This window comes from Aulostomus chinensis, chromosome 5 (genome assembly GCF_037954235.1).
Source record: "Aulostomus chinensis isolate RoL2024-O1b breed Wild chromosome 5, RoL_Achi_v1.0, whole genome shotgun sequence".
Classification (NCBI taxonomy): Eukaryota; Metazoa; Chordata; class Actinopteri; order Syngnathiformes; family Aulostomidae; genus Aulostomus; species Aulostomus chinensis.
Window position 1 is genome coordinate 22287597 of NC_141324.1, and position 16155 is coordinate 22303751.

The 16155-nt window shown below is 41.3% G+C and overlaps 2 protein-coding genes across 2 annotated transcripts; both read right to left on the reverse strand.

Moving 5' to 3' along the window:
* Window positions 1-2106: 2106 nt before the first annotated feature.
* LOC147261727 (kinesin-associated protein 3-like) lies at window positions 2107-11028 on the reverse strand. Its single transcript, XM_086203896.1, has 20 exons — window positions 10850-11028; window positions 10173-10304; window positions 9264-9421; window positions 8907-8968; window positions 8556-8697; window positions 7665-7764; window positions 7450-7574; window positions 7235-7333; window positions 6736-6914; window positions 6337-6499; window positions 6028-6128; window positions 5804-5912; window positions 5561-5673; window positions 5275-5440; window positions 5004-5129; window positions 4328-4426; window positions 3663-3748; window positions 3418-3571; window positions 2464-2548; window positions 2107-2274 (listed from the first exon to the last, which is right to left on the reverse strand). Exons 1-20 carry the CDS (start codon window positions 10876-10878, stop codon window positions 2172-2174), a joined length of 2331 nt encoding a protein of 776 aa, XP_086060022.1. The 5' UTR covers window positions 10879-11028; the 3' UTR covers window positions 2107-2171.
* Window positions 11029-11523: 495 nt separating this feature from the next.
* Window positions 11524-15859, reverse strand: LOC147261728 (phosducin-like). Its single transcript, XM_086205007.1, has 6 exons — window positions 15716-15859; window positions 13809-13858; window positions 13533-13669; window positions 13226-13445; window positions 12866-12978; window positions 11524-11994 (listed from the first exon to the last, which is right to left on the reverse strand). The coding sequence occupies exons 2-6, from the start codon at window positions 13855-13857 to the stop codon at window positions 11806-11808; spliced, it is 708 nt and encodes a 235-aa protein (XP_086061133.1). The 5' UTR covers window position 13858; window positions 15716-15859; the 3' UTR covers window positions 11524-11805.
* Between the last annotated feature and the right edge of the window lie 296 nt (window positions 15860-16155).

The window sequence follows — 16155 nt, forward strand, 5'->3', positions numbered from 1 at the left end:
GGAACGATCTGTTCAGTTTTGGAATTGACTCAGAATCAGATCTGGATCTGCTGATGCCTCTGCCTGAGCAGAGGAGGTAGATGTTATTGTTTTACATATCCAGTTTTCGGTGCTTTCATGACCCCTGCTGACATAAAATTGTAGTTACAACCACGGATGCAAAAGGAGAGCCAAGTTTAGGTTACTGGGAGGTTCTAAAGCGGGCCGAGGCAGAACATGAACTTCAGAAAACAATCTGTACATCCACAGGCTACAAGGGAAGGCTGATGGTCTTAATAATAAAAGGAAAAAACTCTCAAACTAGAGTGTTTTGTCTGAATACTTAGTTTAATCTGCAGCAACAGAAATAAGGTTATTGTTTTATTTAAGCGATAGATGAGCCAATGTTTCAGTGACAACATAAAAGAATAAAACAAGGAGCCTTGTCGCCTCAAGTTGAAGAAAAGTGATACTTACAGGTCGAGAAATTTCAATACATTTAATCCAACATGGGTATTCACAGTCTTACCATGTTAAAATGATCAGCATTTCCTCTAAAAAGACGTTCAATTTGTTACAAATGACAGATAAAATATCGGAAATACTGATCATATTTGGAGCCTGGATTGCGTTTGCATAAATGTAGAACAAATACACATTACTGACCGAAGACGTGTTGTTACATCACCAGCATGTGTTTGTTCGTTAGCCTGATATCGTAAAGGCTTAAGGATAGATGCAAGCTGACGGACAGATGGTTACTGTTACAAATAATAAGAAGCTATCTGGATCAAACTTGAGATCCTGGACCCTGAAGATACTGTAGTTCCAGGAGACTAGCAGGATGTAGACAGCTTGGCTGACGAACGAGCCCCCTCGTTCTGAGGTGCAATAATGCAAGTGAAAATGTATCTAATAGAAACCTCCACACGGACGTTCCTGTTTTGTATCTTAACAGTCCTATTTTAAAAACAGTCACATATCAAATGAAATGTAAGAATTTTTTAATAAAAAGTTACTGAAGGTGCAAGAAAGTGAGATAGAAACTAGTACTTGCTTCTGTTTACAGTCTTTTCAGTAGCAGTAACATCAACTATTATAAGACAAGTACAAATAATACAAGATAATACTCATGAACAATAACTTAACTAAAAATGCATCACAATACACTATATGTGCAATTATGTCAACAGATAATGCAGTTCAGCAGACTGTAATCGTTTAATGCAGTGCTTCTCAACCTTTTTGAGTTGCGACCTCATTCGGGAGCCCTGACCCCCAGGTTGAGAACCACTGGTTTAATCAATGGCACTGTGTATTTATACTGCTTTGATTCACATTCATATTTACAGCGCTACCCTGTTCTTGAGCAAGGGATCATCATTTTTAAGGAAAGAAAGACATTTTCATGCCCCCATCGAACAACACAAGACTTAATCCTGGTATTCAGCTGATCATCTATCATCCTTGTACAGTTCTAATGTGACGAGTCGCGATGTGGTACTCCACACGCTGTGGAGTACAAGATGCCACCCCTCCTCTGGCCTCCAGGTCCTGACCTATTAGAGGTCCAAATACAGCACTGAATAAGAAACTACTATGTTGGATGGTTTAAAGTAACTTAAGAGAGGTGCTTCAAATAATTTGTCAATCTTGAGTTGTACTGGGCTGGTACGGCTTATGAATAAAATTCTAGCACATTCGAGGTGCCTGAAGCTTTTATCATCACTTCTCAAATGATACAAGTGACTCTTTCTTTTCAAATATAGATCAAACTACATTAACTTGATTTATGTGTGTCAGCTATTACACACTGTAGTGAATGTTAGATGAGTGATTTTTTGCTAAAAAAAAAAAACATGCAAGAAGTTCTCTCTTTCCATTCCTTGCTGTGAACTAAGACTGGTGGGAAAGGAAGACTTATCTGAACGTGTAACTGTACAATATGACAATCAAGCAATGGAATGCATTTATTTAATAACTCAGCTATTAGTTGTAGTTCTAGTGTGTTTCCTGTATTCTGAGTGTTGTCATGGAGTTCAAGTCAATCTAGAAATATTAAGTTAAGAGTGCACATGCAGGACGTAGATGGGGAGTGGTTCTAAGGTGACAAGGCACCCTGAAGTACTGCGCACACACAATACACACACACACACACACACACCAGGCGTGTGTGTGTGTGTATTGTGTGTCTATTGATACTGATAGAAGGGTTGCTCATCAGGTCGGAAGCCATATGCAGTCACTGGTCGTCCCGGAGATGAGCTGGTTTGGTCAAAGACATCGTTGCTGTCTCTGGAAAACAAAGGTTTGTTTTTAATGTCATATATATTGAAATGTTCTCAAACTTCACTCATCGAGACGGACGTCTTCACATTCTTATTGCGTTTAATGATTACTTGCAACAATTACAGATTGACGATGATTGGACGGCGTCTTTATTCGCACACTTAGATCATGTGATGTAGTGTCACTGTTACTGACCCTGTATGGTGCCAGTCTCCATTCTGAAGCTGAAGGTCACCGAAGAAATCCGGGCTGACGGAACCATCTGCTGGAGTTATTCCATCTAAACCCCAGCAAAGTGTACCATTGAATGATTTGTTATTTGTTGTTAAGTAATCACAAGTCTCTCCTCTAATATCTAACGTCCCTCATATTAACACTGATGAAGTTGAATGTATGAAGTCGTTGTGTATTTTTAAATTTGAAATATATTCATGCTGACAGTGTATGCAGCCAGTTCTCTGCTACGTTTGTGTAAACCCCCGAACCAAATGGGGCTGTCCACAGATTACTGGTGACACGGACTGCAATCATTCAACTGTGGATACGCTTCTAAATGAGACAATACTTTCTTAGAGTTGCTTTTGGAATATTCCATTTCTAACCCCGTTAACCTGCTACAGAGAAGAGGCAGACGAACCACTGAAGACACGCCCACATTACAGTTTCCTTGAGGGAATCTGACCTGAAACCACTTCTGTCTGATTTTGACTGCAGTATATTTCAAGTGACTTCTTGTTAATGAAGCAAAATATTGAGTTCCAAGCCGACTCTGGACAATGTGTCGTGAAGTAGTTTGACTGGCGTACGTGTCGCAAAATGCTGCAAAAACAGGTAGAACTCACAGTATGATCAATGTGTAAATGTCTACAACCCACGAAGATTGGAACACTGCACATCTTCATCTGATTATTGTTTAGTCTGTATGACCTTATTTAGTTTAAGCTAATCAAAAAAAAATGCTGTTAATATGGCAAGTTATTCAGAGTATCGTCTTAATCTGGAAAATATCACAGCACCGCCATCCATGTTGACATAGCCAATGATTTCTGTCATTCTACCAACAACTGTGTCGGAGCATCTCAGGTTGATCTATTTATTATGGCTTGTGTGCGAGTGTGTGTGTGTGTGTGTGTGTGTGTGTGTGTATACCTGCGCTGTAAAACAGATCGGTCCTGTCATTTTCGTTATCATAGAGATAAGGCTCCGACTCAGCTTGGCGACTCTCAACCATGTCCAACCACTGGTTGTTATGGAAACGGAACTTCTCTGACTGAATTTTCTTCCCCCACTCCTCGTCATACTCCTGGAAGACAAGAAAAAAAAAATACAAACACTGAGAGAGGGACAGACAGACTTGTGTTACTTCCTACATCAGTAATGATTGTTTCACTCACAGCAATAATATCCAGGGTGTTGTCGCACACTTTCCTGATCTCAGCATTCTTGTCATGCATCAGATCTATCAGGTAGGCAGGGGCCTCTGGGAGGGGGGGGGGCAGTTAAGGAAAAAAAAAATGAAACTACAGAAGTTCTTCAGGGGTGTTGAAGAGTCTTTTCAGTTCATCTCACTTCGTATGAAGTCTTTAATAATTCAGCTGTAAGATGTTCATTAAAATCTTGAATTTTATTAAGAGATACGCAACCATCTCAGCAGGAAACAGGTAATTACCTCAACAGTGGCTTCCTTCCACATCCAGCATTATGGAGATTTTTTTTGTATTCATTTGGTCTCATGTTTCTGTTCACCCAGTGAATGCATATCCAAAATTCCCTCTCCTTTAGCTCTCTTATGCTGTGCAGGGGCTTTTGAAAGCCTTTCCTCTAAAAACAGCAGACTGCGTAGTCAAAAAAACCCACTAGTAGAGCAGCTGGAGTCCACCAAAGTTGCAGCTGTAAAAATGAACACTGATATAAAAAACCTCTATAAAGCTCCATCCAGCTGAGAGGAACTGCGGATAGTTCTCTGTAGGGTCATCAGCAACAGTGAGTGGTGTGTAACCTACCAACAACGTGGATTATCACAGCTTTAAACAGAGAGAGGGCGCTAAGGGGAGGATACGAGTGTCTTTGATGATGACGTCTCGAGTGGCTTGGTGGAACACCATCTGATAGAAGACATAGACGATCTGACACACAAACTCGTCGTCCTCCTGCTGGGCTACATGCAACACACAGAAATAAGCTATTAACTGCATATTTAACATTTCAGGAGCGTTTCTCTGTGTCAAGGATGCTTCTTTGACTTTGAAAGAATATCTATAGAACGCCATGCAAATTTGGGGCTGAGTGAAGTGTACACATGCCGGTAGGGATGCACCTACTGCCCCTCCAGGGACCTGAATGGGCCGGTTTCAGGCGTGACCGGCCAGTCAGTTTAACATGTATCCAATCCTGAACAGCCGCTGCTTTGCAAGAAATAGCAGTGAGTCTAGTTTTGATGGACAGTGCATCAATCGGCACAGTGAGGTTCGAGCCAGACAGGAAATTTTCACTCTAATGGAATAGTATAGTATGGTCAATTTTCAAAATCATTGTTATCATCAAGGAAAGTTCGTCCAACTTTGAAATGTGTTCAACATATTTACAAGTATTTCAGAAGTCCAGTTTTAGTCTAACTTATTATTAACATGTAAACATTCTGAGTGCTGACTACTTCAGTCCTTGATACTGACAACCACCAAACATCTTTAACAGAATCTGAGACGTGTGTGTGTGTGTGTGTGTGTGTGTGTTACCATTCAGCAGCTCAATAAGGGCGGGGATTACTCCAGATTTGGCCAGCATGGCAGCACAGGCATCATCCATGGAGACGGTTCCAATCATTATCACCACCTCGAGGATGAGGTCATCCTCTGACGAACCTGAAACACACACAAATACAAGTCTCCACCCTTGTGGTTACAAATTTCAGTTGTTACTATAGAAACTAAGATTTACACCTGGTCTTTTAGGAAGGCTTCAACAATGTCAGTGCAACCGGCAGGAGCAGCAGCAAAACGTTCTCACCTGGTTTGAGCCGGTCTTTGAGGTAGGGTACCAGGTTGTACTCCTTCAGCACCAGCTCCCAATCCAAGTCACTGATTGTGAGGTTTGCCAGCGTCCCAAGACACTCAAGAACCCACTCCTCCTCTTCCTCTGCACGGATCTCTGCTGCAAAGTCACCTACGTAGTCCTACATAGACAGAAACGGTAGATGATCACATCACGGAGCACTACTGGAGGGCTATCATAGTGGTCTTATTTGCTAGCGGAGATCAGTTAATAACAGAAACTATGTGTATCCATAACTCACAATGAACAGAGGTTTGGTCGGTCCATCATGCTGTGAGATGTTTCTGATCATCTTCATCAAAAGGCAGTCTTTCATCTTCAGTGCTCGCTTCATGAGCATCTTCAACCCATTTCCTGAAGACACAGACAGACTTCATCACTCACAGAAACACAGTTTCACTGTATATTCTTACATATTCTTGCATCAGGTATCTTGTCCGGTTCACTGGTAGTGATCAGATGACATGAAGTCATACAAGTTTACCTTCACACATAAGTTGTGCGTTCCTCTTGTTAGCAGCCAGGTTGATGCAGACGGAGATGAGCTCAGCTTCAATGTCTCCCTCACCGTGTTCATACAGCATTCGCATTAGCTACTCAAACACACACACACACACACACACACACACACACACACACACACACACACACATCGCATGAATATCAAAGCCAAAATAAAAGTCCATGTTAAACAGGAAGTTCTTGTACCTGAGGTATGCAATTAGTATAAGCAAACATGCCCTTGAAGGCATCATCGATGCTGATGTGGTAGAGGATACGCATGATGACCTGATGGTTGTTTTCATCACCTGAATGACAACATACACACACATAAGTCAGTAACAAGGTTCATACAATAATTACTGACTGGTGGTTGGGAAAAAAAGTTACAAACAACACAACTCACAAACACGGAATAATCTGAGCTCACTGTAATCACTGTTGCTGTGAACAATGCCTCCTGTTCTGTTTACAGTACTGCATACTGCACACTACTGTGATAGGGTGAACTGTTACCCAGCAAGGCTGTCAGTTTAGGCAACAGTCCAACTTCCACCATCTTGGCTCTGAGTCCTGAGTCGAAGGAGAGGTTGAGCAGCAGACGCAGTGTCAGGTTCAACAAGTCTTCATGGTCACACGGAACCAGACGAGCTAGTCGGTCTATAGTATCCACCTCAGCCTGATAACCCCAAACACAAAAACACAGCATCACTGAACCTAGATCATGACAGCAGGAGGTACTGAATGTTAGTGTAACACACGATTACACAGGGAGCCGATAAATATTAGGCACTAGGAGTTTCAGTTGAGGTACAAATATCTAATAGTGAAATTCGTAGTTATTTAAACACATTCCTTCCTTCCTTCCTGTCCTGTCTAATGAGAGTCATTCATGTGTCCATCTTTTCAGCTCACCATGTCATTCTTGTTCTCCAGGAAAATAGACAGTTTCTTGAGGAATGATACCACCAGCACCAGAAGCTCCTCGTCATCCCGATCAAGAACTTTGACCAGCAGGCCGACTATGTTTTTATTCCTCATTTTCAGCTCCGTCCTCGTGTCCTCAGCAAGGTTCAACAAGAGGTAGAGAGACACTGGAGGACAGTACAGGAAGAGATGAGCATGTGAAGGAGACAAGAAATGTAAAATGTAAAATCCATTCACGTTTATCCAGCTCCAACGCTACATATTGGCTTATGTTTGCCCATCAATGTTTTTCCTCAATCAATTGTGTCACCGCAGCTGTGGTGCACTCATACTTCTGGTGATGATGCAGGAAATGATTATGCAGCACTAATCTCGCTGAGTCATCTATGCAAGCGCACATGTGGAGCTGATCTTTAGTTGGTTGGAAGTGTTGCATCAACACAGCAAAGAAAAACACATGGCCGGTGTGTGTGTGTGAGGAGCTCACCTCTGAGCAGCTGTTCCTGTTTGGCCAGAAAAGTCTGGTATTTCCTCAGAGCTTTGTCCTGGTCTCTTCTCAGAGAGCCGTTCTCTGGTGCTGACTCGCGTACACAACGGAACAATAAGGAACAAATGTGGTACAGGCATGAACTAAAAAAAGTCCAGAATAGAGAGAGAGGAGAGCATGGAGAGGAAGAGAGAAAACAGTCGAATAAAGGATATAAGCTTTGTTCTTCTTGCGTAGCTCCTCGCGCCACACGTCATGTCTCTTCAGCTCGTGTTCGACCACGCTCAAACACAGCACACCTATTTTGTAATGGCTCACCACTCCATGAAACTGGGAGAAACTGGAGGAAGGAGAACATGTGCACACATTAGGGGACTAAAATACAGGGGGCTGACATGGGTGTGAGAGACACTCTTTGTGTTCGTGTTACCTGGAGAAACAGAAGAAGATGTAAATGATGATGGTAGCCAGCTCCACACTCTGTTTCCAGTCCTCCCGTAAAACTCTGGCTAGAGCACCTAGAGCTGCCTCTACACAAACACACCACGGTCATGAGAAGGGACACAACTACTACTAGAGGCTAAAGTGCAGCAGGAAGAGACGCAAAGTGTAGTTCCATCTCTATACAGTGAAGGAATTTGGCTAAAACTCGATTGCACCTTAGCAACAATAGTAATCATCCACCAGCATTTATTGTGCGAAACGAACTAGTGTGGACTTCAGCTTCCTAAAGCACACAGAGGAGAGAAGGGCACCTATCCTCTGATCTGGCTCTGAAGAGGATGAAGAATACACGCATTTCCCAAAAAGATGGCATTTTCCATTAGGATAAAACAGAATTTACAGCTTCTCTGATTAGGCATGCTAGAAGATAGCTACTCTTTAAAGACCCAGAAAAAGTGTTTCTTCTTTGTATTTTCAATGTGTAAAAATTCACAAGTCAAATTAAAGTTCTCTCTAAATTGGGATGAAAATATAAGATCCCAGATGTGTAGGGAAAGAAAACCCTGTAAATTACTATCAACAACAATGGATGTGGTAGATGCTAATGTTAGCTATAACTGTTGCATATGCTTGAAACATGGTGAATTAGAGCTCCATGATTTTGGAGGGAGAAAAAAAAATACATCTAATCGTGATGAGATTTTAGATATTAGATGTCACACATTTTTTTCATCATTATTCTTATTTTCCCCTTTAAGCAACTTTTGTGAGAAACTTTGTCAAACAAAGGTGTTTTCCTAAGTCTGTAGAATACAAATCTGCAGCTGGAACATCTGTGCAGCGCCACCGCGAAATTTAACAACGAGCTTGACTCAACCGTTGTGCAGCAGCTCCTCCAGGTTATCAGGGTTGCGGGCCAGCTGCAGGATGAGGGCGGAGCCTCGGATCTTCTCTGGGATGCCTTCATAGAGCAGCTCAACGTACTCATCCACTCTCGTTATACTGGCCTCCTCATTTAACTATGAAGACAGAAGAGAAAATACACATACACACACACACACACACACACACACACACACACTGGTCAAATATTTGAAAAACGCTGCAAAGAAAAATTTCAGACAATTTCAGTAAATAATGAGAACTACAGAGGTTAACATGTATAATGAATGCCGATGCTGTCTGACAACTGAAAATGAGTCCGAGCTCAAAGAACAGACTGCGTTACCTCCATTCCTTCGAAAGGAGTCAGCTCTCTGGGTTTAACTGCTCTTTTCTCCTTCTTCTCCACTGGTGACACAAAAACAAAAGCAAACAATCAACTCATGACAGACTTCAAGTCAAACCTTAAAGATCTTAAGTTCCAGTCTAGAAGGAGTCATTAGGAGCTACTGGAGTTACAGTGTCCCTACGTCAAGTGTTTTCAGAAATCTTGAAAATCTGCCAACATTCTCTTGGAAAACTTTAATAAGACACCCACTAATACCAATCCCATAAATGATGAATAAAGTAATTCTATCAATTGAATAATGTACATAAATTCTACACAGATGAGGTTTGTGATGAAGGGTGAGCTGTGACTCACCTTTGGGCTCCACATGGGAGGATTTTCTGTTCTGCAGGTAGTAGAGAAGCTGCTCCACCTGAGGCAGACGGGACGAAGAGATGAGTTTACACTCCTCCACCACCTTCTTGGCCAAAGCTCCCACATCCGTACTGGGAGAGAGACTTTTCACACGAATGCTGGAAGGAGAGAGTGAGAGAGACGACACAGACAAGGGTGACAAATGAAGGCTTGTTAAAAATTATTGTACTGCAGTTAAAATACAGCTGGGAAAACTAACCAAATACAAATAATGACAGATATAAATCTATTATGTGAAGGGAAACTTCTAATAATTTGGATACTCCTCTCCAACAAAATGATGAATTTGAGGACTAAAAATAAGGACTAAAAATCTTCTGTTGTTCCCAAATGGTGGAACGAACTACCCAACTCTGTGCGTTCTGCTGAGTCCCTTTCTACTTTTAAGAGACAATTGAAGACTCAATTGTTCAGAGAGCACCTAGGCACTTAACCTGACTCTTCTCCTCTTTGTTCTGTGGGGTAGAATAAGTCAGAGGGTCCAAGACCCAGCACTTAGTGATTGTGTAGCACTAACTGTGTTGTGTGATGTTGTATGTTTGTCAAAAAAACAAAAAAAAAGGGGAGGGGGAGGCGACACTTCTTCTGCCACTAGATGGCAGTACCTGTGACCAAATCACAACTGAAGCACTTTGGCGCTTCCTATGGGTTTTTCCTTAAGTCTGAATTCTTGCTTGTGTTGTACGTCGCTTTGGACAAAAGTGTCTGCTAAATGAAATTGTAGAATTGTAGAATTGTAAAAAAAAAAAAAAAAAAAAAAAACAGATTCCAAAGAAGATCTAAGAGTGAATGATTCAAGGTAAAGAACATAGACATGGTAGAGAGTTCTATTCAGGAAATCTTACTCACATTTTTTGTCCCTCCTTGCGTTCTTCCAGTACTTGACCACCACCCTCCCCCAGTATAGACGCTTCCACCTCATAGTGGACCACCAGGGCCTTCTCTGTTGGGTGGACATCCAGACTGCTTGCAGTCACTTTGCTAGGAGGAACAGGAAAATGATGCAGCATTCGTTCCAGAACTTTGTGAAGGTCCTCATTTACCTTTGTTAATAGATTTCAGACCACTGATGAAGTGTCACATACGTTTATCATCAAAATCGAATGAATTAATTTCTCAGTCTCATCATTTTAAGATAATTCGAATGATAAATGACAGTATTTTCCTGTCAATCACACTGTACAAGCACAGTCAGCAATTATTCAATTAGGAAATAAATACAAGACATATGGCTTGTATTTGATATGCTTCCTGTGCCTTGTTTTTTATCGTGTGTGTGCGAGCGTGCGTGTTTCACGCAACAAACACTAATTAGCTAACGGTGGACACGCCCAGTCAGCGCCATACAGCTAATTTTCTATAGAGTAAAATAAATTAACCTGTGTGTATGTATAATAAACATGGACGTACTCGCCGTGTTATCGACAAAGAGCAATTATAGGGTATCACGGAGACGATAGCCGAGACCTTCCGTTAATTCTACGTTAATACCGGGCTACGTCCACGTTAGCTTACTTATATCTTACCGTTTCAGGTAACGCGCGTCATCCTGCATCTTCCTCGGAGTTGATGATTCAGATCAGAATGAACTGCTGAAATCACGACGACTAAATCTGTTAGGTGTTACCGCTGCTGCCCCCACTGTAAACACGGCCCCGGTCCTCGGATGAATCGGTATGTCCCACTGTTCCTTCGGTATTCCTCTTCCACTTCTTTTAATTGCGAATTGGAAACAACAGCTAAGTGCATTACCGCCACCTACCGGACTGGAGGTGAACGAGTAGATTGACCAAACCAAAGCGATTGGGAAGGAATGAGATGAGGTGATCACGCTGCACCCTCAGCTGAGCTCCTACAGCAAAACTGTGTTTTGCTTTCTCTAGTGTTGATTTCAGTGTCTTCCTCTCCTCCTCATTTTTCCTCCTACACTCCAGTATCACACCCTATACTGTCTAGTCACAGTTGGATCTTAAATAGTTTCACAAAGTGTTGTATTGAATACAGTGTGTCCTACCTGAGACAGGTAATGACTTCCTGCCCGCCACTCTTCCCACCACAACCTGCTTCTGAATATTATGGAGCTGTCTCCCTGCCCGGTCAATGCCCTTCATGTGTTATTTATGACTGATGTTAAGCTGTTCACCTTAATACAATATAACGCATTCACACATTTCTTAGACACAACCAGACAGCATTTGGTAAAGAGAAGTTTTATTATGGTTCCGATGTACAAGCAGTATTCCAGCACAGGCGCTCTCATACTATGAGGTTTACTTCTAAATACAATCAGTGTGTGAGGGTGAGTGTGTTCTATTTAGCCTGAGCATGAAGTGTTTGTTCTCTTAACTCTTTTGTATGTCATGACAGGAAATCTGAAATGATGAACATAAACTATCCGCCTCCTCCGTGCCTCACTACCTCTCCTCCTGTTTCATCCACTTCTGTCCATCCTCTCTACCTCTGTTCTCCTCTCCTCTGTCTTCTATTCCACCTCCCCACCCTCCTCCTCGTCATCTCCGCATGCCGTGAACTCCTTCTCAGGCAGGAGGCCATATTCATTGAGAAATGCCTCCACGTCTGTGGCGAAGAACTCCTCACTGAAGTTTTTGTTAACGGCCAGGAAATTACCCAGAAGCTCGCCAGCCTTGTACACCAACAGGGTGGGAAGAACCTGGGAGAAGTTTATCACAGGAATAAATCATTAACAGAGTTTATTAAAACACTTCAGTAGATTGTTATTATAGCACAATCTATAGCACAATTATAATTTCATATTTGTTGTCAGTATTAAGAATCTAACAACAATTATTTATTCATTTTGTACAGTAAAAAGGAGGTTTAAAGTTAACGCTATCCCAGTTCATCTATTATATGTTGGCAACCTAACGTTCATCTGCAATCATAGTCACTGATTATAAGACAAGAACTGAAAATTACATTCTCATAAGATAAACTTTAATAATGCCACATCAGGATATCATATGTAAATATGTCACTATGGCTGTTGATGGTGTTAAAAGGCTCTCACTTATATTTGCTCCTCCTGTCTTGCCTGTCATGTTAGCATTTAGTGGTGGAGATAAACTCAATATTCCCAGGATTGTTTTAAATTCAGACTAAATTTTTAACTGGTAACCATCTATGTGTGTAAGTGTCTAATCTTATCAACTCTGAAAAACCCAGGAAAAGAGTCTTAAATATACATACAGGCTGTTTCCACCGCAGAGGACCGAGAACCTTTTGAGGAATTCATGAACCAAACCGCATTCAATTTCATTCTCGTGTAATAGGCTCAGATAGACTTGCTACTGAATTTAGTGATGGTTTGGTTTAGAATGGGCTCATGCAGGTTCCGTGTAATGATGCAAAGACACACACACACACACACACACACGCACGCACGCACGCATGCCTTTTATTGCGTCTACTTTTCAAAAGCGAATTACTCTCTGAATGTCAGTTGCTTAGTTGTTCCATGCATGAGGTTTTGCTACAACAAACTCATCACAAACATGATATTAAAATTTTAAGAGTTTACCAACCTCGGAGGAGAAGCGCTCAGAAGCACCTGTTGAAACAGCATCGATACGACAGAATTTTACACTGCAGTACTCCAGAGCCAGACAGTCCAGACAGGAGTTCATCTGTTCACAGCCTGCCAAAGAACAATGGATGTTGTTACATGTTTTAACAAAAAGCCATGGATGTACCGCCCTACTATTACGTTGTGATCAGAGGAGCAGCAGTATTTGGTTTGCACGGTGCAACAATCATCTGAGAAATTATCAGTTTCACAGTATTATAACTGCAAATATTACTATCAGTTACTGACTGTGTGATAACAGTAGGCACTGTAACATGAGTCAACACAAAAGAAACACATGAGATTAAACAACCCCCACCTTTGACACCGTTCTGGTAGATGTGGACCACCACTGGGGTCAAACGATGTTCCCTCTCAATGACCTGCAGGAAGTCCTCCCCACTTTCAAGCTCATGGACGATTGTGAACTTGGGGCCGAAGCTCAGGCGCTCGTGCATTTCCTGCATGCACTGTTTTCTGTAGCGTTTGAGGCAACGTTCATCCTCATCTTGTATCAGTTCGTACTCCTGCACACTCATCTAGAGGAAAGGAAATGTATGTTATGGATATCCGCCACCTGTGTGTTCCCGAGTGAGATTCTATGTTTTTTTTCTCATTTCATCCACCTTCCTGTTGAGCCTCTCCTTATCGTCCTCCCGTGGACTGGACATTTGTCTGATCAGCTGTCTCTTGCTCTGAGGCATGCTCTGATCCACACTGTCCAATTTAAACCTTCGCCAGTCATTGATGACACCTTTCGGTCCTGGAAACACAGATCAAACACAATCAGTCTGCGATTCAAACATTAACAGACGCAAAAGACAGTTTTCTCTCATCCTACTGCATCTGGCGTCATTAGATTACATATAAAATGCTCCACTGCTGATATGTTGGAATCTGACCTGTGTGATTGGCAGGTAACTCCTCCTCTACTTGGGGAGAATCAGACATCCTGCAGAGCGACAGAGAGAGAGAGAGAGAGAGAGAGAGAGAGAGAGAGAGAGAGAGAGAGAGTCAGGTGAAGTGATGTGATCACAACCTTTAATACCAGTTTTGCTCTGGTAAATTCTGTGTTATGTTGTTAGGGTTTTTTTTCTTCATCTTCATGTACCACATACCTGAACTGAAGACAATGTCAAATAAATATCTGGAATATCTATATTATTTTGTTTTCCTCTAATTAAAAGAATGTTAATGTAAGCTTGTGTGTTTAAAATGACACCAAATCTTGTTCACATGACTAAATTGTTCATCTGATTTTATTTTTTTAATCTTAGTTTTTGTATTTCATTGCATTCTGTTTGTTTTCTAGTGTGTTGTATGTGTGCTGCACATACTAATGTTACATTTCTTAATGGTTTGTATTGTTTTGTTGGTCTTATTGTTTTTCTATCCAGCAATCAACACCTTGACCAGTGAGTCTGTTGTTGTCCCTGGAGCCCACTACACTTTTAGGGTCATGCTTTGTGGGGCCCAGAATTTTGGTCCCCCCAAGTCAAGACCACTCTGGCGGGACCTGCATCGCAGCAGATCTGCAAAAATCACCTCACAGGCTGTAACTGGGCAGGTCACATCACATTCAGTGGACAGCTAATGCTAAGTGCCTTCTACACAGAGCACAATAAACAAGCAAAACTGCTTGTGGATGTTATTGATGATGTGGAATTTTTTTTTGGATTAGATTTGATGTTCTCACACACCAAAATCTCTTCAAGTTAGTGTGTGAATAAACAGTAGCATTTCAGACACACTGCTGGTCATGTGATTACTGCGTCGCTTCAGGATTCTCTGGCCAGTTCAAGATGTGTGTGGTACAATGTATGATACGGTCAAATTATTTATAGGTATTAATCAGGTATCTATGCCAGCATAGTTTTGATGGTGACCACGTTTCACCCAGGTTGCCCCGTGGTTTAAAAGGGGTATTAGACACCTGTCACAGCCACTTAACTGTAAACCAGGCTGAAGTTAATTTGTCAGATTATTCTCAGATTACCTGCAGTCTGACGTGTTCACTTGCGTAAGAATGCTTACGTTCATGATATGAGATCATTTGTGAGCTAGCTCTGTCATACTTTTGACTTCTTTTTTGTTATTTACTCAACAATTAATGTCTTGAGAAGGATAAAAATGTTACTTTATCTTATTATCGTTCGCTCATATGACAAATTAACCTCTGACCCTGAGCTGCATTCTACTGAGAAGTGTTTCAAGTATTCATAAATTAGAGTTGATGGCAGAGTTGTTGTATCAGATTGCATCGAGTGGGTAATGAGGTGACCAGCGACTGCAGCTTGTATCCTGTAGCTCTTGGATTCCTAGAACAATTAGTGAGAATTATTACGCTGATGCTGCTGAGCTGTTAATAACGACAAGGTCTTAATCAAAACTCCACCAGTCATAAAACTGACTATGTTCATTAGTGTGAGGCACCTAATCTCAGGTGGCCAGAGCAATGCATTTCCTCAGCAGTTAGCAACACTCAGCTCAAATACAGTTCAGGTAGTGGCCTGTAGTATCTGTGTAAATAACATATATCGGCAAATTATATTAATCAGATTATAACTGTATCACAAAAAAAGCAGGTTTCTGAGCAACTGCACAAATTTGTTGAACCAGTAAATATTTGCCGGTATGAAATGAACTGATGTGAAATAAAAACCTAGAGAATTAGTATACAAGTACACGTGTCAAGAATTCCCCATTGTGTGGAGACAAATCAGTAAAAGCAGCAGCGTATTAAGGATAGTAGACGATTTGATAACCTGTACCACAACACACTTCCTCAATATAAACGAGAATCTCTTACCTCTGGAGTTAAAATGGTATTTTTTGTCTTGCAGCTGATTGTTTATTCACACTTGGCTGGTCTGTCTTGATGTCTGTCTGTTTATGACCTGTCAATCTAGTTTTTCTCTAAGTGATGCGTCCACATATGCAGACACAGGAGGAGACACGTGTTTGGGGGAGGGTGGAGAGAGATGATTAAGATGATTATTAGTAATACCGTGACAAGGGATGATGAGAGAAATGGATTAATGGACTAAAGTGGTGTTCATGAACACCTTGTTTCACAAATATCATTTTAGGATGACAACATGTGTTTCATTTTGACCTAAGAGCTCAATAGTAGTGTGATAACTCATGATAGTGAATAAACGTTAGATGTTATTGGTCTATGTTTCATTCAGTTTGGGTTGAATTGTCTTTCATCACTAAATTAAAAAAAAAATTCCTGTAAATATCAGA

Bases quoted from the DNA above. Each gene is read 5' to 3' on its own strand.
- LOC147261727 (XM_086203896.1), bottom strand. From the start codon at position 10,878: ATGCAGGATGACGCGCGTTACCTGAAACG. The intron at 7,765-8,555 runs GTTGAGTCAAGC...GTGTTTGTGTAG, and splicing joins GGAGGAGCTGCTGCACAACG to AGGCAGCTCTAGGTGCTCTA. The intron at 2,549-3,417 runs GTATACACACAC...GCTGGGGTTTAG, and splicing joins CGATCTGTTTTACAGCGCAG to ATGGAATAACTCCAGCAGAT.
- LOC147261728 (XM_086205007.1), bottom strand. From the start codon at position 13,857: ATGTCTGATTCTCCCCAAGTAGAGGAGGAGTTACCTGCCAATCACACA. The intron at 13,670-13,808 runs GTCAGATTCCAA...CTGTGTTTCCAG, and splicing joins GTTACCTGCCAATCACACAG to GACCGAAAGGTGTCATCAAT. The intron at 13,446-13,532 runs GTGGATGAAATG...CCTTTCCTCTAG, and splicing joins AGGAGAGGCTCAACAGGAAG to ATGAGTGTGCAGGAGTACGA.